This window comes from Panulirus ornatus, chromosome 57, assembly GCF_036320965.1.
Source record: "Panulirus ornatus isolate Po-2019 chromosome 57, ASM3632096v1, whole genome shotgun sequence".
NCBI lineage: Eukaryota > Metazoa > Arthropoda > Malacostraca > Decapoda > Palinuridae > Panulirus > Panulirus ornatus.
The window spans coordinates 24,820,844-24,844,347 of record NC_092280.1 but is presented as its reverse complement, the minus strand read 5'-3'; the positions used below and the strand labels follow the sequence as shown (position 1 = coordinate 24,844,347).

Sequence of the window (23,504 nt, the reverse complement as noted above, 5' to 3'; positions counted from 1 at the left end):
ACCACTCTATCCATAGCCCACGCCTCACAACCATACAACATTGTTGGAACCACTATTCCTTCAAACATACCCATTTTTGCTTTCCGAGATAATGTTCTCGACTTCCACACATTCTTCAAGGCTCCCAGAATTTTCGCCCCCTCCCCCACCCTATGATCCACTTCCGCTTCCATGGTTCCATCCACTGCCAGATCCACTCCCAGATATCTAAAACACTTCACTTCCTCCAGTTTTTCTCCATTCAAACTCACCTCCCAATTGACTTGACCCTCAACCCTACTTATTCACATTTACTCTTAACTTTCTTCTTTCACACACTTTACCAAACTCAGTCACCAGCTTCTGCAGTTTCTCACATGAATCAGCCACCAGCGCTGTATCATCAGCGAACAACAACTGACTCACTTCCCAAGCTCTCTCATCCCCAACAGACTTCATACTTGCCCCTCTTTCCAAAACTCTTGCATTCACCTCCCTAACAACCCCATCCATAAACAAATTAAACAACCATGGAGACATCACACATCCCTGCCGCAAACCTACATTCACTGAGAACCAATCACTTTCCTCTCTTCCTACACGTACACATGCCTTACATCCTCGATAAAAACTTTTCACTGCTTCTAACAACAATAATATATATATTATCCCTGGGGATGGGGAGAAAGAATACTTCCCACATATTCCCTGCGTGTCATAGAAGGCGACTAAAAGGGGAGGGAGCGGGAGGCTGGAAATCCTCCCCTCGTTTTTTTTTTAATTTTCCAAAAGAAGGAACAGAGAAGGGGGCCAGGTGAGGATATTCCCTCAGAGGCCCAGTCCTCTGTTCTTAACGCTACCTTGCTAATGCATATATATATTTATTTTTTTTCAAACTATTCGCTTTGTCGCTGTCTCCCGCGTTTGCGAGGTAGCGCAAGGAAACAGACGAAAGAAATGGCCCAACCCACCCCCATACACATGTATATACATACGTCCACACACGCAAATATACATACCCACACTAGCTTTCCATGGTTTACCCCAGACGCTTCACATGCCCTGATTCAATCCACTGACAGCACGTCAAACCCGGTATACCACATCGCTCCAATTCACTCTATTCCTTGCCCTCCTTTCACCCTCCTGCATGTTCAGGCCCCGATCACACAAAATCTTTTTCACTCCATCCTTCCACCTCCAATTTGGTCTCCCTCTTCTCCTCGTTCCCTCCACCTCCGACACATATATCCTCTTGGTCAATCTTTCCTCACTCATTCTCTCCATGTGCCCAAACCATTTCAAAACACCCTCTTCTGCTCTCTCAACCACGCTCTTTTTATTTCCACACATCTCTCTTACCCTTACATTACTTACTCGATCAAACCACCACACACCACACATTGTCCTCAAACATCTCATTTCCAGCACATCCATCCTCCTGCGCACCACTCTATCCATAGCCCACGCCTCGCAACCATACAACATTGTTGGAACCACTATTCCTTCAAACATACCCATTTTTGCTTTCCGAGATAATGTTCTCGACTTCCACACATTCTTCAAGGCTCCCAGAATTTTCGCCCCCTCCCCCATCCTATGATCCACTTCCGCTTCCATATATATATATATATATATATATATATATATATATATATATATATATATATATATATATATATATATATATGGTTGTTTAATTTGTTTATGGATGGGGTTGTTAGGGAGGTAAATGCAAGAGTTTTGGAAAGAGGGGCAAGTATGAAGTCTGTTGGGGATGAGAGAGCTTGGGAAGTGAGTCAGTTGTTGTTCGCTGATGATACAGCGCTGGTGGCTGATTCATGTGAGAAACTGCAGAAGCTGGTGACTGAGTTTGGTAAAGTGTGTGAAAGAAGAAAGTTAAGAGTAAATGTGAATAAGTAGGGTTGAGGGTCAAGTCAATTGGGAGGTGAGTTTGAATGGAGAAAAACTGGAGGAAGTGAAGTGTTTTAGATATCTGGGAATGGATCTGGCAGCGGATGGAACCATGGAAGCGGAAGTGGATCATAGGGTGGGGGAGGGGGCGAAAATTCTGGGAGCCTTGAAGAATGTGTGGAAGTCGAGAACATTATCTTGGAAAGCAAAAATGAGTATGTTTGAAGGAATAGTGGTTCCAACAATGTTGTATGGTTGCGAGGCATGGGCTATGGATAGAGTTGTGCGCAGGAGGATGGATGTGCTGGAAATGAGATGTTTGAGGACAATGTGTGGTGTGAGGTGGTTTGATCGAGTAAGTAACGTAAGGGTAAGAGAGATGTGTGGAAATAAAAAGAGCGTGGTTGAGAGAGCAGAAGAGGGTGTTTTGAAATGGTTTGGGCACATGGAGAGAATGAGTGAGGAAAGATTGACCAAGAGGATATATGTGTCGGAGGTGGAGGGAACGAGGAGAAGAGGGAGACCAAATTGGAGGTGGAAAGATGGAGTGAAAAAGATTTTGTGTGATCGGGGCCTGAACATGCAGGAGGGTGAAAGGAGGGCAAGGAATAGAGTGAATTGGAGCGATGTGGTATACCGGGGTTGACGTGCTGTCAGTGGATTGAATCGGGGCATGTGAAGCGTCTGGGGTAAACCATGGAAAGCTGTGTAGGCATGTATATTTTGTGTGTGTGGACGTATGTATATACATGTGTATGGGGGTGGGTTGGGCCATTTCTTTCGTCTGTTTCCTTGCGCTACCTCGCAAACGCGGGAGACAGCGGCAAAAAAAAAAAAAAAAAAAATATATATATATATATATATATATATATATATATATATATATATTTTTTTTTGCTTTGTTGCTGTCTCCCATGTTAGCGAGGTAGCGCAAGGAAACAGACGAAAGAATGGCCCAACCCACCCACATACACATGTATATACATACACGTCCACACACGCAAATATACATACCTATACATCTCAATGTATACATATATATATACACACAGACATATACATATATACAAATGTACATAGTTCATACTGTCTGCCTTTATTCATTCCCATCGCCACCCCGCCACACATGAAATAACAACACCCTCCCCCCTCATATGCGTGAGGTAGCGCTAGGAAAAGACAACAAAGGCCACATTTGTTCACATTCAGTCTCTAGCTGTCATGTAATAATGCACAGAAACCACAGCTCCCTTTCCACATCCAGGCCCAACAGAACTCAAAATCTTTTTCGCTTCATCTTTCCACCTCCAATTTGGTCTCCCACTTCTCGTTCCCTCCTTCTCTGACACATATATTCTCTTTGTCAATCTTTCCTCACTCATTCTCTCCATGTGACCAAACCATTTCAAAACACCCTCTTCTGCTCTCTCAACCACACTCTTTCTACCACCACACATCTCTCTTACCCTTTCATTACTTACACCATATATTGTCCTCAAACATCTCATTTCCAACACATCCACCCTCCTCCGCACAACCCTGTCTATAGCCCATGCTATATAGTGTGGGAGGCAAGTTGCTAGAAGCAGTGAAAAGTTTTTATCAAGGATGTAAGGCTTGTGTACAAGTGGGAAGAGAGGAAAGTGATTGGTTCCCAGTGAATGTTGGTTTGAAGCAGGGGTGTGTGATGTCTCCATGGTTGTTTAATTTGTTTATGGATGGGGTTGTTAAGGAGGTGAATGCAAGAGTTTTGAAGAGAGGGGCAAGTATGCAGTCTGTTGTGGATGAGAAGGCTTGGGAAGTGAGCCAGTTGTTGTTCACTGATGATACAACACTGGTGGCTGAATGGGGTGAGAAACAGCAGAAGCTGGTGACTGGGTTTGGTAAAGCGTGTGAAAGAAGAAAGCCGATGGTAAATGTGAATAAGAGCAAGGTTATTAGGTTCAGTAGGGTTGAGGGGAAAAGTCAACTGGGAGGTGAGTTTGAATGGAGAAAAACTGGAGGAAGTGAAGTGTTTTAGATATCTGAGAGTGGATTTAGCAGTGGATGGAACCATGGAAGCGGAAGAGAGTCACAGAGTGGGGGAGGGGGCAAAGGTTATGGGAGCATTGAAGAATGTGTGGAGGGTGAGAACATTATCTCAGAGCAAAACTGGGATGTATGAAGGAAAAGTGGTTCCAACAATGTTATGTTAGCACAAGAAAACACACGAAGAATGGCCCAACCCACCTGCATGCACATGTATACATGTATAAACATATATATACTTTTTACAGATATATCATGCAAAGCCCAACACACCTTTTCATTAGAATGCAACATGTAATACCAAGAGCAGTGCATACGTGGCATAATTGACATGAAAAAATCCTTTCAAGGAGCATAAAGAGAGCATGGAACTAGAGAAATCTAAAACAGAACCAGCAGCTATCATAATACTACACATTTCTTTTCATACTTTTTGCCATTTCCTGTCATAATAAGGTAGCATCAAGAACAAATTATCAATATTCTCATTCACATCCAGTATAGCTCATGCGTAATCACCCAAACCATAACCAACCATTCATATCCAAGCCCAAAAGACCATTCTGCAATTTCATATTAATGCTTCATATGCCCTGGATCAACCCAATGAGAGAACACCAGCCCCAAAACACCATCTGCATCAATTTTTTCCATCCTCCTCCAAAATGTTCAGCCCTCGATACCTCACAGCCACTGTACTCCATCCTTCTATCTCCTTGGTCTCTTCTTTCACTTTTAACCAGTACATCCTCTTAGTCTTCCTTCTCCAATCCTCCCCATACGTTCATAACATTTCAGCAATCCCTGATCAGTTCTCTGAATCAGACGGCATTTACTTGTTTTCTTTCTTACTTGTTTGCAGTTTCGCACATCAGTGAGGTAAGGCTAGGAACACACAAAGAAAAGGCCTCATCTTCTCAACCATTCTATAGCTGTCACGTGTAATGCACAGAAACCACATCCCCTGTCCCAAAACAGGCTCTGCAAACCTTTTTGTGGTTTCCTCTGGCCACTTCATATGCCCTGGTAAAGTCTCCGACAAAAAGTCATTCTCATCCATAGCCCATGCCCTACATCCATACAACCTTGTAAAGAATGAAAAACTTTAGGATAAACAGAGGAAGCCATGGAATTACTCTTCTCTCTAAAGTCATTTAGGTGAAATAAGAAATATAATCTACTCACCCTGCACAAAGTGCTGATAGTCATAATGCTGAGGAGCTGTAACCTTATGGGGTGGGGGTAACTGTGAAGCTGGTGGAGGTTTTGGCTCAGAGTTCATATTCATACCATCTGTATTTTCAACACACAGATTTGAGCTGAAAATACAAAAATAAACTTCATCCCAAGAACTAAATATTGATTTCTATCCACATTCATACCAATTTTACAAGCCAAAAGATGCCTCAATATCATTCCAAGTAAAAGCATACTTCTTTGTTAAATTCATCCATAGGAATCTTTGTAAACAAAATTCTTGAATTTCACACGAAATCATTCTCAAAAAAGAAGGCAAAAAGAGAGCATGGGTGGGTTAGTAACAGCAAACTTTTGGGAGAATAAGTTAATGGTTTGGAAGGAGCTTAACAACATGGGGGGAAAAAAGGGGGGGACAAATGGGAACATTAATGCAGAAGACAAATGGGGAAGAGGTAATATGCAGAGATCAGGTAGAGATGAGGTGAAGAGATTGAGCACTTTGATGGATTGTTGAAAGAGTTTGATGACAGGGTGGTAGCTGTGGGGTGTTTGGGTCAGAAAGGCATGCAAAGTCTGGGAGTTACAGACAAAAAAAGGCAACATGCATTCACACTCAGTCTCTAGCTGTCATGTAAAGCACCGAAACCACAGCTCTCTCTCCACATCTAGGCCCTACAGACCTTTCCATGGTTTACCCCAGACACTTCACATGCCCTGGTTCAGTCCATTGACAGCACATCAACCCCGGTATACCGCATCATTCCAATTCACTCTATTCCTACTTTTAATCATCTCATTTTACCTGTTTGTAGTAATGTTTAAGTATGATGGTGAGGGTGCAGTGTCACGGTTAAGGACAAGAATCCTTTTTGTTCCACGACCCCGCACAGTCACAAGATCGCCTATAGCCTGAACCAGAGCAACAATATTGGGGAATCCATAGGTTGCCGGACGGCACGCAACACCTGAAAGAAATTAAAGCATAGTGAAAAAGGCTTATGAAATAAAAATCCATATACAAGTATCAGTAATTCCATTAATATTTCTAATGAGATGCATCAAGTGCTTCTAGTCCTTCAGTAATATACATCTACCCATTTTCAGAAAATTTTGAGTGAAATATGAACCTTCATGCAAATATATATATATAGATATATGCTTAATTGCTTTTATACATTTTGCTCATATATGACAAGCAAGGTCAAAACTGCTATTCACACCAAATACACATAAAAAATGCTTTAAATTCCATTTACCAAATCTGTCAAGGTAAGCAGTGTCAAAATTGGAGAGAAGCATGCGACCTCCAGCTTCATGCAACAGAGTTAACAGGTCCCGTGCAAATATTTGTAATGGTACAAGGTGTATTTTGGCATCATCCCCTTCACCCTCAATCTGAAAAACATAGCAGTTATTAGAAAATGTTATCAGTACACTTATGGCGTATTACCACACAGGGGGGGTCCAAACATCTTCAATGAAATGAGGGTGTACCTAATATACTCCGATGCTTCTCAAAATACTGTTCAGTATGTTAACTAAAAAAAGCAGCAATACAAATAGACCACATATATCAATGATTCTGAATTTATGTATGACAAGGACAGCTACTGAAAGATGCAATACATCACTGTACAATGATCATGCAAAAAAATAGTTCTCTAAAGATGGAAAATAAAATAGCAGTTCCTTATCAAACTACACTAACAGGGATAAACAGCTAAATAACAGTGCAATTCTCAAATTAAAAATTGCATGCACAGATGACCTGACATGCTTTGTCCAGAATACTTACGCACACAGTTCTTCAAGTGATGTAGAGATAGAACAACCAGAGTACATATAATTAATCAAGAAACTTGTTTAAAAAAAGGTAAAGTAGTACTTTTAAGGTATAAGAATGGAATACCCTGAACAAAGATATACGAAATGCAGAAAGCATAATGAAGTTTGAAGAACTGTACGATGGGAGAGAGAGAGTTCAAGATATGGGGCCCCACTTGTAAAACTCCCACACTATGTACTACAAACTGGTAGTTCCATAAACACAGGGAACAAAGGACACCTGTCAGAGAAGACTTCAAAATGTGTGCAGAGGTCACCGGTGGAATTCAGCAGGTTTCAGTTCAGAGACTACTACTATCTATCTATATCTCTGACACCTGTTCTCTTTGGGAACTACTTCGAAGGAGTGGCCATGGCAAAAAAAAAGTCTCCATGACTGGTGAACTCCAGTGCAGCTTCTTAGCCTTTATTGCCCCACCCTTAGCAGGCCACTGGAATAGGGTAACTAGCAAGGTGTTTTCAGAGGCTCCTATCTACTGTTCCTACCAACAGTTATTACCTGAAGTGTCTACCTAATATTCTAATCTACTACTACTACCTAATGCCCCCAGCTGATGTTTCAACTTGCTACTACCTAAAGCTCCCTTCTAATGTTCCTACAAACTACTGCTACCAAATGCTCCTATCTAATGTTCCTACCTACTACTTCTATCCACTGCTGTTACTGTTTTGACAAAAGGCAGGGCTATGGGACAGCACTCCTGCAGAAAAAATCTAGAGTTAGGAAGAAAGAGCTGTGAGAGTTAAGTCTGTCAAGTGTTATGTGTGACAAGAAGATATTGCACATTTGCAGTCAGAATGCCAAAAGTCTATGCGTGTCTGTCTATCTACCTATCTCTAACCCCTATTCTATTCTGGAACTCCCTCAGGAAGGTGGCCACTGCAACAGTCTCCATAACTTGTGAACTCTAGTGCAGCTTCTTAGTCTTCAGTGCCTCACCCTTTAACAGGTCACCGGCAGAGGGCAAGTCTAGCACAGTATTTACAGAGGCTACTGCCGAACATTCCTACTGAATGCTTCTACCTAATACTTCTACTTACCTCTTCTATCACTCCCACCATATTGCCAAAAGGCAGGGCTAACACATAGCACAACCCACAGGAAAATCTAGAGTTATGAAGAATGAGCTGTGCGAGTTAAGTGTAGCCAAGTTTCATGTGTGACAAGGAAAGATTGTATGTTCATAAACAGAATGCCAGTAGTCCATGTGCAGGCTAGACAAAGAAAAGACAGTTATCTGGGTCAGAGAAGTGCAATCTGACAACCACTGAAATGGTGGCTCACGACACATTTGTCACTACCCCTCCCAGTATCCAGGCAGATGGTGCAAGTAATATACCACCCTGGTCATTGGCTGCCTACTAACTACTACCTACAAAGAAGTGTGGGTGATGCAAAAACAAAAGATGGCTACTTGGGACAAAGTAAAGCAACCCGACAGCCACTGAAATGCTGGCTCACTACGCAGCTGTCACTGACCCTCCTGATAGCCAGGTGGGTAGTACTGGTAATATACCTCCATGGTCAGTGGCTATCAACTTCTACCTACTAGGTAGAAATTGGTAGGACCACCGCTCTTCTTGATCTATCTAAACTTGCCAGAAGATCCGAACTCATAAGTGAATATGCTTGCATATGATGCAAAGGTCATCAGAGAAGTGATAATCACTGGAGATTGTATCTGGTTACACGGGGACCTTGACAAACTCTTCATTTGGCCTGATACATGGTTGATGAAATTCAACCTGAGTAAACAAAGTAATGAGGATGGGTCACACTGAAAGAAAACCTCAATATGAATATCAAGCAGGAAATAAGCTGCTGGAATGTGTGTGTGAGAGATCTGGGAGTAGATAATGTCCATAACCTGACATCAGTGTCAAACCTTAAGAGAGTGGTTAAGGAGATCAACACTTTGCTAGCAATTATTAGAATCACATTTAAGTTCATTGATAAGAAAACATTCAGAATGCTGTTCACTTCAAACATAAAGCCAAAACTAGATTATGCTTGTCAAGTTTGATCATTGCATCACCAAAGGATAGAGCTGAGAAGGAACAAAGGAGAGTCAAAAAAATGGCAGAAGAGAGCGCTAAGCTACAAGGAAAGATTCAAGTCCTTAACTTTGCCAACCATGAAAGAGAGAAGACTAAGGTGTGACCTCATCACAGCCTTTAATCCTTTTAAGAGAGACAGATGTCATCAACAGTTAACAGTTCAAGATATATAGAGATTGAATAACTACAGGTCATTACATGAATGTGAGCAAGAAACTTCGGATGTGATGAAGTACCTCTATATCATAATAGTGGTGGTTGAATGGAGTAACTCAAAATTAGATATGGTTAATACAGACATCATAAAGAAATTTAAAAATTTTATGATAGAGAATGTTCAGGAGATGCAAACTACGAACAGTTCCTTAAAGATAAAGAAACAAAAAGTCAGGACATGAAATTATTTCTTTTTATTATACTTAGTCACTGTCTATCGTGTTGGCGAGGTAGTGCAAGGAAACAGACGAAAGAATGGCCCAACCCACCCACTTACACAAGCATATACATAAACACCCACACATGCACATATATACATACCTATACATTTCAACGTACACATACATACACAGACATATACATATATACACATGTACATATTCATACTTGCTGCCTTCATCCATTCCCGTCGCCACGCCACCGCACATGAAACAGCACCCCACTCCCCCCACACACTTGCGCAAAATAGTGCTAGGAAAAGACAACAAAGGCCACATTCATTCACACTCAGTCTCTAGCTGTCATGTGTAATGCACTGAAACCACAGCTCCCTTTCCACATCCAGGCCCCACATTAAAAAAAATGCAAAACTTTTCTAGTATATGATTTGTGGATGATTGGAACAAACTTAAAGAGGATGAGGTATATGCACATAGCATAATCTGTTGCTAGAGTTGGCCATCAGAGGGGAAAAAAAAAAAAAAAATGCTGAAAAATACAAGAATTGCATTTCATTATATGATTAAGGATCAGTTCAGTAAATCATTCGAAATGTATATCCGACTAAAACTGGATTATTCCTTTCAAGTCCAGTTTCTAAAGCTAAATAAGCACAAAGATCCAAATGAATGGGCACAGAGAAGAGCAACTAAGATGGCACCCAATTTGTGAGAAATGAGAGATGTCCAATAATTGGTCGAGAGCTAAAAAGCCGTCAACTGGAGGCAGGGAGAGAGTGGGGAGCCTGATAACAGCCGCCAAGTTTCTAAATAATACTGAATAGTAGATAGTTTATCAAGAGATAGGCCATGCCAAAAAACAGGTAAATAGTTAAAAGGTGAAAGCTTAGTGTTAGGATGGTGGATGGTTGCAAAAAATTATCTATGGGACAGCGAATACAGGCGTTTTACTTGATGGCTTAGACAGTTCAGATGTAATCCAACCATAGTAAAACTCATTCTCCCCATAGTGAACAAATAGGTAATACAGAGAGAGAAATTACTTATGTATGTTTCCTGGATTTTGCTGAAAAGGCAGGGATAGCCTGTATTGTCACGAGTTGGAGAGAATGCATGTTTATGGACAGGATGCCAGCAGCCTACATGTGGATGAGGAAGAAACGACAGAACCTGGTCCAAAGAAGTGAAAACTGACAGGTATTGAAGTGCTGGCTCACTGCTCAGAAATCACTTACACTTCTGATATCAAAGCAGGTAGTACTGTACTGGAAGAATCTACCTATTCAAAGGCTATCATTCATTTACTACATACTTCAGAGAGAGAGAAGGCCTATGCAGGATGTCATAATGAGATGTGGATTACTGTGTTGCATAAGGTTTAAGTCTGTTACTGGCATCTACATGCTCTGAAAAGGAGGAGTGAGCAAGAGACCTTTCAATAATATAAAGTTCAAACAATAAGTGTACCACACTTCAAATTCGTTGGCTAGTTCTCAATTATCGACTTCAAATCAATGATACCCTTGATGCCAGGTGAGAAAATGGCTGACTCTTGCAAGCTGCCCCCACCATATATTCTATGGTCACTAACAAAGAAAGAAGCACATATGACATCCATATGTGTCCTAAGTATATAGGTTGAAACAATCACTATTGGCCTTCAACTGTGATAGGAATGATAATATCTGTCATACCAAAATATGTGGTAAACAAACAAACCAAAATCCTCATTGACACTCACAACAGAGACTTCCTCTAGATCCCTTCTTATGATTTCCAAGTTGGGAGAACGACTGTAACGGTCTCTATAGGACTGTACAAACTTGTCTAACTGAAGACAACACGATGGGTCATCCCAAAGAAGTTGTCGTGTTCTTAACATCACTTCATGGACGTAACCACGATCCACAAGGGTTACTATGGGCTCCTCTCCTGTCTCCACCAACTGATGATAAACAGAAAACATATCAGCCAAACACAAATATATCAAAGAATTTTATGTATATGTAATATGAATATTATATGGCTGAATATAATGTATTTCCAGCCTATTTGATTACATAATCAGCTTTGTTAGAATCAAAACTGCCTTGCTATCTGATGGGCATCAAACTTCTGGATTACTCATTTATCAAACCAATTCATTCCCTACTTCATTGTTCCCCTTCACGCTCTAAATAACTTTCCTCAGATCTCATATAATTTGCATCAGGTTTCTTAAACTCACTTAGACCAATACTCATCATCAATCACTCACTGTATTTTACTCTCTTAATAATTAATTCTACCTCTCAAAGTCAAATCATCCAAACGTCCCTCTACAAAATTTAATCTATCTAAAAGAAAAAAATTACAAGTAGTACCTGTAGCACTGGCACTATTAGTAATAGCTGTAACAGTGTATTTTCTTGCATACCAATTATCTTACCATTACCAGTTTTATAACATAAGAGCAAGGTGTAAGTAAATGGTGTAAGCATATACAGGGAAGAAGGCAAGAGGTTTCTAAAGGTGGGTTTATGTCTAGGATGTGTGATGTCAGTATGTCTATTTCATCTTTTCAGGGATGCAGTAGTGAGGATGTAGAATGCAAAGGTCTTGAGGGAAGGGAGAGATCAATGGATAGTAAGCAGTATCAGGAAGTAGTTGGTAGGCAGCCACTGACCAGGAAGGTACATTATCGGTACTACCCACCTTGGTATCAGGAGGGTTAGTGACGACTGCTTAATGAGCCAGCACTTCAACGGTCGTCATGTTACACCTCCAACTTAGGAAGCTGTATTTTTTTACTGCCTCACACACATCGCATGGCATTCTATCCACAGACATACAATCGCTCTTTGTCGCATATAACACTTAAAAACACTAAACTCACACAACTCATTCTTCATAACTTTAGATTCTTCCCGCATTGAGTGCTATGTGCTAACCCTGCCTCTTGCAAAATGGCAGGAGCAATAGGTAGAAGTAGTAGGTAGGATTATTAGACATGAGCATTAGGTAGCAATAGTAAGCAGGAACATTTGGTGGGAGTATCAGGTAAGAGTAATAGGTTGAATCATTAGGTAGACAGACTAAAGCAGTCAGTACAAACATTCAGTAGAAGCCTCAGAAAACACTGGGCAAAAGTTACCCTCTGTCAGAGGCCCATTAAGGGAGAGACACTAAAGGCTAAAAAGCAGCACTGCAGTTCACCCGTTATGGCAAATCTTTTGCCAAGGCCACAACTCTGAGGGAATTTCTAAAGGAAACAAGCATCAGAGATATATATATAGATAGATATGCTCTGGAAATCTGTCAGAGGTGGTGAATCCATTGCTCTTTGCATATGACAAGGATGTGGTAGACTTTTACCATACATGCTTTGACTTTCTGAACAACAGGATGAAATGCAGCATAGCGAGATATAACCAGGAATGCACTTAGGAAATCTGATTACTCTGCATTTCTTCTCTAGGAGAGCCCAGTCAAATTAAGTGCAGACGAAATAGCAAAGAATTGTGCTGAAAATATGAAAGATTCTTTTCATAATTTTGCTACATGGGATGCTTCTTCAACAGCATCAAGTAAACCTAAAATATAGCACTTTGAGCAAACTCTAAAAATCTTTAATCTGTTTGCAAGAATAGCATCACACTGAAGACATTTACTTTTTCTCATTACAGTGCCTGTAAAGTTTGATTTCAGAAACCTTCCTGGGAGGGAGCCGAGCAAAACCGGTAAATCACATGCTATCATAATCTATTTTATCTCAGAAGTCCTATAAATATAAAAGGCAGAAAGGATACTTCTTTCATGGAAATATATATCAAACAACACTAATAAAAGAAAAAAACCAACCTTTACATGATTCCTTAATTTTCCTATCAAATCCTCTAGAGAATCTGATCCATAATGACTGGGTTTGAGGGAATAACCATAATATCGTGTAAACACTTGAGTAAGAGCCGAGATTCTTATTGCCTGATGAGGAGCTCCTCTTACCACTGCTGCAACTTGATCTCCCAACACCCTTATACGTTCACGTTCTACAAGCTGCAGTTGCTTCTCACCATCATCATCATCATCATCATATACCTGAAATTTTTTTAAATTTCTAGAGAATATACACAGTTTTCGTATATCTAAATAAAACCAAAAAAATAATCCTGAAAACGTATCTTCCCATTGTAACAAAAAAAGGCTTAATTTGCAATAAAAATAACTAAAATTATCCACATCTACATCTACATTTGCAACGTGCTTGCGCAAGTGAACCAAAAATAATTACCAAGCAATACAAATTCAATATCTTCTATGTAGTTGCTCTAAAAGCACTACTCAAGTGTCATATGGAGGGAGAGGGTACCAAGGTTCTGAGAGTATTAAGGAATGTGTTCAAAGAGGGGTCACTAACTGGTAGGTCAAAAATGGGTATGCTTAAAAGGTATAGTAGTCTCAACAATGTTGTATGGATGCAGAGCATGAGCTATAGATGAAAATGTACTGAGAAGGGTCTATGTTTTGGAAATCAAGTGTTTGAGAACAAAATGTGGTGTAAGGAGGGTTGATCAAGCGAGTAATTGAAAGGTAAAAGAGAGATGTGGTAATAAGAGTATGGGTGAATGAGCTGAAGAGGGTTCTGTTATGGTTTGGATATATGGAAAAAATGAGAGGTGGTGTTGACAAAGATGATGTACAACTCAAAAATGGCCGGGACAGAGGGAGGGAGGAGACCAGATTGGAGATAGAAAGATGAGTTGAAGAAGATTTTGAATGCTCAGGGCCTGAACATGCAGCAAGGTAAAAGGCATGCATGCTATAAACTGAATTGGAGTGATGCAGCACAGAGGGTGTCACTGTCATTGGACTGAAGCAGACAAAGGAAACCATGAAAAGGTCTGTGGGAGCTGACTATAAATACAAGGCTGTGGTTTCAGTGTGTTACACACAACAATTAAATAATGGTTGAGTGAATATTTCCATTTCTCATCTGTTCCTGGGCTTATTCAAGAAACAGTGAACATGTACAAAAAAAGTACATAAAATGTAAAATAAATATACATATATACATACACATATGAGTGTACATAATCATACACTCTAGCCTTCATCTATTCCGGCCATCCTGTCCAACAGAAAGCAGCATTGCCACCCCATGTGAGTAGAACAGAGCCATGAAAAACAAAAAAGGCCACATTCGTTCACACTCGGTCTCTAGCTGTCATGTGTAATGCAATGAAACTACAACTCCCTATCGACATCCAGGCTCTACAGACCTTTCCATGGTTTACCCCAGATGTTTCACATGCCCTGGTTCAGTTCACTGACAGCACATCGACCCTAGTACACCTCATCGTTCCAATTCACTATTCCTTGCATGCCCCTCACCTTCCTGCATGTTCAGGCCTCATTTTTCATGCCATCCTTCCACATCCAATTTGGTCTCCCACTTCTCTCTGTTCCCTCCACCTTTGACACATAAATCCTCTTTGCAACCTTTCCTCACTCATTCTCTCCATATGTCCAACCCATTTCAACACACTCTCTTCTGCTCTCTCAACCACACTTTTTATTACCACACATATCTCTTGTACAGGCAAGGGGGACAAAGGTGAGTGCTCAAATTACAGAGGCATAAGTTTGTTGAGTATTCCTGGGAAATTATATGGGAGGGTATTGATTGAGAGGGTGAAGGCATGTACAGAGCATCAGATTGGGGAAGAGCAGTGTGGTTTCAGAAGTGGTAGAGGATGTGTGGATCAGGTGTTTGCTTTGAAGAATGTATGTGAGAAATACTTAGAAAAGCAAATGGATTTGTATGTAGCATTTATGGATCTGGAGAAGACATATGATAGAGTTGATAGAGATGCTCTGTGGAAGGTATCAAGAATATATGGTGTGGGAGGCAAGTTGTTAGGAGCAGCGAAAAGTTTTTATCGAGGATGTACAGCATGTGTACGTGTAGGAAGAGAGGAAAGTGATTGGTTCTCAGTGAATGTAGGTTTGCGTCAGGGGTGTGTAATGTCTCCATGGTTGTTTAATTTGTTTATGGATGGGGTTGTTAGGGAGGTGAATTCAAGAGTTTTGGAGAGGGGCAAGTATGCAGTCTGTTGTGGATGAGAGAGCTTGGGAAGCGATTCAGTTGTTGTTCGCTGATGATACAGCGCTGGAGGCTGATTCATGTGAGAAACTGCAGAAACTGGTGACTGAGTTTGGAAAAGTGTGTGAAAAAAGAAAGTTGAGAGTACATGTGAATAAGAGTAAGGTTATTAGGTACAGTAGGGTTGAGGATCAAGTCAATTGGAAGGTAAGTTTGAATGGAGAAAAACTGGAGGTAGTGAAGTGTTTTAGATATCTGGGAGTGGATTTGGCAGCGGATGGAACCATGGAAGCGGAAGTGAATCATAGGGTAGGGGAGGGGGCAAAAATTCTGGGAGCCTTGAAGAATGTGTGGAAGTCGAGAACATTATCTCGAAAAGCAAAAATGGGTATGTTTGAGGGAATAGTGGTTTCAACAATGTTGTATGGTTGCAAGGCATGGGCTATGGATAGAGTTGTGCACAGGAGGGTGGATGTGTTGGAAATGAGATGTTTGAGGACAATATGTGGTGTTAGGTGGTTTGATCGAGTAAGTAATAATAGGGTAAGAGAGATGTGGTAATAAAAAGAAAGTGGTTGAGAGAGCAGAAGAGGGTGTTTTGAAATGGTTTGGTCACATGGAGAGAATGAGTGAGGAAAGATTGACAAAGAGGATATATGTGTCAGAGGTGGAGGGAACAAGGAGAAGTGGGAGACCAATTTGGAGGTGGAAAGATGGAGTGAAAAAGATTTTGTGTGATCGGGGCCTGAACATGCAGGAGGGTGAAAGGCACGCAAGGAAGAGAGTGAATTGGAACGATGTGGTATACCGGGGTCGACATGCTGTCAATGGATTGAACCAGAGCACGTGAAGCGTCTGGGGTAAACCATGGAAAGTTCTACGAGGCCTGGATGTGGAAAGGGAGCTGTGGTTTCGGTGCATTATTACATGAAAGCTAGAGACTGAGTGTGAACAAATGGGGCCTCTGTTGTCCTTTCCTCGCGCTACCTCGCACACATAAGGGGGAGGGGGTTGTTATTTCCTGTGTGGCGAGGTGGCGATGGGAATGAATAAAGGCAGACAGTATGAATAATGTACATGTGTATATGTATATGTCTGAGTGTGTATATATATGTATACGTTGAGATGCACAGGTATGTATATTTGCGTGTGTGGACATGTATGTATATACATGTGTATGTGGGTGGGTTGGGCCATTCTTTCATCTGTTTCCTTGCGCTACCTCGCTAACACGGGAGACAGAAAAAAAAAATCTCTTACCCTTTCGTTCCTTACTCGATCAAACCACCTCACCTCACATACTGTCCTCAAACATTTCATTTCCAACACATTCACCCTTTAACTAATGATACTAAGTAAACTTACCAGTAAAATATCAGGAATGGCTTCAAAGAGTTCAATGAGCTTGCTGAAGCCATAGTCTGCAACCCGACATTGCCTTCCAAAATGGTGGTGGTATGCAGGAATAAATCGATTAAAAATCATTTTGCATTGTGGAGAGTGACGCAAGAGTTCTACCACCTCAGCTGCAAACTGTCGAGTTCTCTCTATTTCTTCAGGAGTTTGTTCTCGCTTTGGGATGGCAACTGTGGTTTCTGTGCCTGATCTGGTGACTATTACAGTAGTTTCACTGACTTCAGCTAAAAGGTCCTCTACCTCACATACTCCATAATCTACAACACCCCAAGGTCTACTAAGAGCCTTTTCATAAGCACTAGGAAAGGCCTCAAGAGTTATGGCTTTTGTAGGCTGACCCTTTAATACCCTTAAAAGATCCGAAGAAAAGCGCTTAATTTGGGCTTTATGTGCAAGAGTTAGCATACGTTTATTTCCATCTCCCAATACTTGAATGACATGAGGCAGAGCTTCAAATAAGTCTGCAAGCTTTGTGAATCCATAATCAGCAACTCTGCATTGCCTACCAAAATGGTGGTGATAAGCAGGAATAAAACGAGAAAAGGGTAGTCGACAATGAGGAAAAGTTTTGAGAAGGTCGACAAGTTCACGTGAAAACAGTGCTAACTGTCCCACTAAAGGAGGGCTTACGCATCGAGCTAATTCTTCTGCTTCATCAGTTACCTTGTTCTCAACCCACTGAATATATTTGAATCCTCCAGCTGCAGTCAATATACATATACCTGGTAAGCATGATACCAAGTGTTCAAGTGGCACCCCCTCTTCATTTTCTTCAAGTGGGCCAATTTCTGCTTGATAGCACTCAACCAAACTAGCAAGTGGAAGAAAACCAGAATGAGATTGCAACAAGGAGTGTATACTAGTGGCTAAAGCCCGCAATGCCATACTGACATTAGGAAGGCTGGTACTGTGGTCACGCTCAGCCCAACCAATTGATTCATCTGGACCTACACTGTGCACCTTACAGTATCTTGATATGCTGCCATCCATATCTTCTGGAGTTTCAGTTAAGGCAGGTGAATGCATGTGCCGAAATTCAGGGTGCAATAACACCATTCGGCCAGTACTGTTATCAGATACTGTCACAATATCCCTCATATTATACATTTCCGACACTCCTATGGTCTCGTGAAAACGTTTTTCATACAGCTCCCGAAATTTGAACAGAGGAAGCTTCTTCCCAGGAACTTCCTGAAGCAAGGATATAACTTTTGACCTGAAAGGAAAGAAAATATTTTAAGAGATTGCACGTTTATAATTTCAAGTATTTTTCAAAACATGACTAGGTAAATATATCTAAAAGCACTTTACCTCTTCAGTTCTGGGGATGGCTGATTATGGTTAACATATGATATTATGATTCTTTTGGCACCTATCTTCTTGCGGTGCAACTGAGAAATAGCATACTGTGCGTCCTGGTGTGATGGTACACGCAAAGTTGCAGCCAAATTGCCATCTGACTGCACAAACACAGACACATGCAATACCTGAAACATTACAAAAATTAAATTTCTGCAAGGAACATATCAAATATGCAAACATTCAAGAAACTGTGCTTCAGTAAGTCACAACAATGCATTTCTACTTATACGGACCAATGCTCTATCAGCAAATGTCCTTTTTACCCTTTGGAATAAGGGGTCTGGGTCTTTTGTACAGGGAAAAATAAGTACAATTTTCAATAAAACTGGAAAAATAAAAGATAAAATATGAATTAAAGCTGTTTCATAACATTTTCAAGCAAAAAGTACTTCATTCCGGTAGATAAAGATTGTTTTCATGTAGTAGTATTAGCATATCTAAAGAACAATCTTTCTATCACAGATTTCTGAAGCAAATACTTTCACTGAATTTACTTCTTATTTTCCCGAGCAAATTTGAGACTGGGAATGCAAGTTATTTTGGATTGGGAATGGTTAATTTCAGCCCCAAACTGGCAAAAAGAACACTTTCAAAACTGGTGTGCTAAAAAATTAATACCTACCATTACATGATCCCTGAATATTGTGAACAGGATGCGTTTCATATCTCTAGCATCAATATTTTGATCCAAGTTAGTGACTTGCAACTCTACTGGTACTTGTGAAGCACTGCCCAAAGTAATGTCCTGTAAGAATGAAAATAATTACACACTAGTTTTTATTTTCAAAAGAAACAAATGTCAAAAATATTCTCACCTGAAGCAAAATCAGCAAAATTCGAAGTAAGATACCAAACCATTTAAACAGTCAGTTATCTAAATCCAGCAGATACACCAATGGTCCTTGCTGCAACAACAGGCATTTAAGTCAAGGCAACCACCACCATTAATAACTAAAGCATGTATACAGCAACCCAGCAAGATTACTGCATTTGAAAGCACAAGGTTACTCCCTAATAGGATAACCAAGAGGCTTCTGGATTTTTCTGTTGGTTAATCACAGTTGCAGGTGGGATATGGCAACCAAATTTGCCTCTAAAAGCATGAACCTAATCAAACAAGGAAAAGTATTTCGAAAAGATATATATGGACTCGGCACTTTCCTGAAGAGTACGTGTGAACCCCCTTCGACCATGGTGATTTATGGGTAACAGATGCTTCAGGATCTTCTGCAAGCAAAACATAAAGCAATTCCATAAGCTACTGCAAAGAATGGGTTTCTTAACCCTTTTTAGAAGACTCACAACTTTCTTGATCCTTTTAAATATTGGGTGTCATTCAAGGTAAAAATTTTCTAAGAAATGAAAGATCATAGAATAACAAGAAAACCACAGAAAAAAGTGCAAGAGGCCTCAACCTTCCTCAAGACATGAAAACTTCTGGTGGTAGCGTACTGCCAAGACAGCTACTAAGCATGACAAATTTCAACTGTCACAAACTCATTTATCTATTGTTTTTTAATGCACTATCATTATCAAACAGATCATCTGGATCACTACACTCATCACTATGAAGCAAATACCACCCAATGTTGTGGAAACAAGTTATTTGAGAAGAGCATGTGGTATAGCATATACCAGGGAGGCTGGAGGTATATTACCAGTACTACCAGCCTACGTATCAGGAGGGTCAGTGACAGCACTTCAGTGGTTCAAAATTTTCTTCTCTGACCCAGGTAGTTGTCTTTCCTTTCTGCCTCGCCCACATGTGGACTGCAAAGCAGTCTGTCCACAAACATACACTCTCTCTATGTCACATATAACATTTGACAACACTAGATTCACACAACTCTTCATATAATGAAGTAAGTAATGAAGGTGTGCATGAGATATCTAAGAAGGCAGAGAATGCAAAGATAATGAATTGTTGAGTGGTAGAGTGGGTAAAATGTAATGCTTCATGGTGGTTCAGGCACTGGAAAGAATGCAAGAAAAGGAATGTACAAAGAGAATGTATGCTAGTATGATTAAAAAGGGATGGTATAAGAGGATGACCTGTGACATGGGAAAATAGAATGAAAGAGTACTGGAGGGAGAAAAGGGTGAAAGTGCACATAATGGTATATGCAAGGGAGGAAAGTAAAGAGATGGATAAGTGGAGACTTCTTGGCCTGGCCACTTTTAAGCTGCCATATTTCTTCATAATTTTGATATTCTTCTTCACTTCTCACCAACTGATAGTCATAATAAGAACTCCTCCACATATCACTAAATCACCCAACAATCTAGGAATTTTCTAAGGTTACTGTTTAAGTAAAACCTGCAGGCCAACAACCCTGCATGTATAATGGTGGTTGTTGCTTAAAAGGCTTCCAGGCGATGTTACGGCTTCCTTACTATTACTAATGTTAAGCTGGCAAGATATTCAAGGTGGGAAAGGTTAGACCTTCACATTACAATAAACTCCTCTCCAGATCATAGTGATGATAGGAGCCATGGGAGTTCCCACAGGGAACGGGCATCAGAGATATAGAGAGATAGATAAGAGCACTTTGTGATGATTACCTCAAAGAAGACAATTTCATATGATATCGTTTCACAAGAACACAACCACCATGCTGTCAGAAATGCCTGTATGCAGATATAGGGAACAAAAATATTTTCTGCAAACATGAACAATCTAAGGATAAACTTTGTAAAGGAATTCCTCTGCAAAACTGTAGTTTTATTAATCACCATCAAAAACTCTTCAAAACTTACCAAATTATTTCCCTCCCCTAACGACAGGTCCCGAAGTCCACACAGCATTTGACCAGACACTTCTGTTGCAACTGGAGGACTCCAAGTATGTTTCAAAGGACTGACTCCACTCCACAGCATTGGAGACGGACTCCTCATTCTGTTTAAAATGAAAGCTTTTTTTTAGTTAATCGATTTACCTGGAATATTCTAACAGTACCATATACCCAAGTCAAAAACAGTTTGAGTTAAAAATCTTAATAATTATACTTAGAGATAAGATTTCCAGTGCATTAAAATTCATACAGGTACTATACAAAGCAAACAAAACAAAAGGAAAAAAATCTAAGTGTTTCAACAAACTGTACAATCAACTTTAAAAAGCAAACAACAAAGATACACGATCATTTCTGTCCCTCTAACTGAAAACTTAACAAATCAGCTTGTTCTGTCCCACTCTATCCAGGTAGCACAAGGAACAAGAGCCTTTAAGGCACAAGAGGCACTTGTCTCTTTGCTTTGTTCTTTCTTTTGGATAGTAATGCTGTAATTGCTACAGCTATGTTCTTATTAGGTGTTCCAGGGTCTGAAGCAAAAGTTTTTACTATTCACTTTATTTTTCTTGTTACACAAAGCTCAGAAGCTGTTTGTCCGATTTAAAAGAAATACTCAGGACTGATGACTTGGTCAAATAGTTCAGAACCTTTTGCCCCTGTAGGAGGCTATCACAGTCTCCCTGACCATCATCATGCCCTCTTATCCTTGATGAACAACCTGCTCATCTCCAGCTGTCACCAAGCTCCTTGCCAGGTCACAAATACAGAAAATCTTGAACCAAACAACTGTAGGGTTATAACTGTGATGCCAAATAGCAAACTTTGAGAGTGATTGTTGGGATATTGATAGAGGCAACACAAAGCAGAATGAATGAGAAAAAAAAAAACAAGCACAATTTGGTTGGCTTGGCAAATTCAGGTATATTATCATTGCAAAGATTTGCAGCCATATTTCCTAGTTTACTGGAGAGAGAAACAATTGAACATGAATGTTAGGTATTTTTGTAGCTCTTTTATTATAGATATATTTTGCATGCATGTTTGAATTGCACATACTATGCATCTTGGCCATCACCACAAATGGAGCCCACTAACTATGATACTAACATGCTCTTAAACTGTTGTACAGTCCGTGTGTATCTAATATTATTCATTCTTTCACCTTATACTCTCCACAAACCTTATTTCACTTCAAACATTCCTAATCATATAGCAGTTTTTCCTACACTAATAAAAATCCCTGCTTTTGTAATGGGTGATATTTCTGCACTGTCCAAAACCTTTTACAGCAGTAATGGTCCTATGTTTCATCTGCTTAACTGGGACCTCCCACAATCTTACTTCACAAATTCCAAGTGCACCTTTCATTTCCCCATAACAGAGAGCAAGCTTCACGACCAAATAATGTGCAAAAAAATTACTGCCCAAAAATAGGAAAATACACAAGTATGAAAATCAAAATTCTAAAAGAATCAGGTTTTAAGGACATACATTCAACTACATACAAAGGAAAAACCTCACTTTTCAAGTCAATGAAATGTACACCTAATGAGTTAGCAGAAAATTCTGCATCTTCTAATCTTGTTGTAGAAGAAACTTCCACTTTAATTTTTGACTACTTACCTAAGAGTGCTGTCAGCTGAGTAGCAATCTGATGCTCTGGTATTTAGTGAAAAGTTTGGTGGTGAACTCATCCTGAAGTGGACTTCTGAAATTAAAAATGAATATATGGCAGTTAGACAATGCCTCAACTCATATTTATACTATATTTATCAACACTAACATTGTGCTATTTAACTAATCCCACCTTGGCAAGGTAGCACCAGGAACATTTGCTCATATCCACTCTCTAGCTGTCATGCATAATGCATCAAACCCAAGTCCACCATCCACATAAAATCTCTAAGCCTCTTTTATTCCATCCTTCTCAATCCACCTCAGTCTCATAACCCTTATCCCTTCCTCCCACCAATTCTGCCACATAAGAAGTCGTAGCCTTTCTCTGCAAAACTCTCCTTATGTCTAAACCATTTCACCACACCTTCGTCAACTTTACATCATGCTTTGCCTACTACTATACCTTGCTCTTTCACTTATTCCCTTAAGTAACCAACCAACCTCATAACACATACTGTGCTCACGACATTTCATTTCCAATATATCCTTCCCTTGGCATTCCGATCCCAAAACACGCATCCACACAAGACAGTCAGTAATACTATACCATTAAACATACCCATCTTTACCATGACAATGACCTCTCCTACACTGTCAATGCTCAAGGACCTTAGCCCTCTTTCCCACCCTATGTATCACTTCAGCTCCCATTGTTCCATCCACTGCAATGTCCACTCACAGGTACTCCAAATCTCTTGGTTCTCCCCATCCAAACTATCCTGCCTCACCTCCCAGCTACACCTGATTACCTTTTGT

General features: G+C 40.2%; 1 protein-coding gene across 2 annotated transcripts in view; it reads right to left on the bottom strand.

The window, feature by feature from the left end:
* Positions 1-23,504, bottom strand: part of Marf1 (meiosis regulator and mRNA stability factor 1-like protein) — a 90,871-nt gene that overhangs the window by 22,294 nt on the left and 45,073 nt on the right. For both annotated transcript variants that reach the window (XM_071694769.1, XM_071694770.1), the window contains exons 11-20: positions 22,695-22,779; positions 21,037-21,175; positions 18,902-19,024; positions 18,229-18,404; positions 16,867-18,133; positions 13,260-13,496; positions 11,161-11,364; positions 6,378-6,516; positions 5,924-6,086; positions 5,107-5,240 (exon numbers count right to left, since the gene is read on the bottom strand). In XM_071694769.1, the coding sequence (XP_071550870.1) occupies positions 5,107-5,240; positions 5,924-6,086; positions 6,378-6,516; positions 11,161-11,364; positions 13,260-13,496; positions 16,867-18,133; positions 18,229-18,404; positions 18,902-19,024; positions 21,037-21,175; positions 22,695-22,779 (2,667 nt within the window). The remainder of the gene's footprint in view (positions 1-5,106; positions 5,241-5,923; positions 6,087-6,377; positions 6,517-11,160; positions 11,365-13,259; positions 13,497-16,866; positions 18,134-18,228; positions 18,405-18,901; positions 19,025-21,036; positions 21,176-22,694; positions 22,780-23,504) is intronic.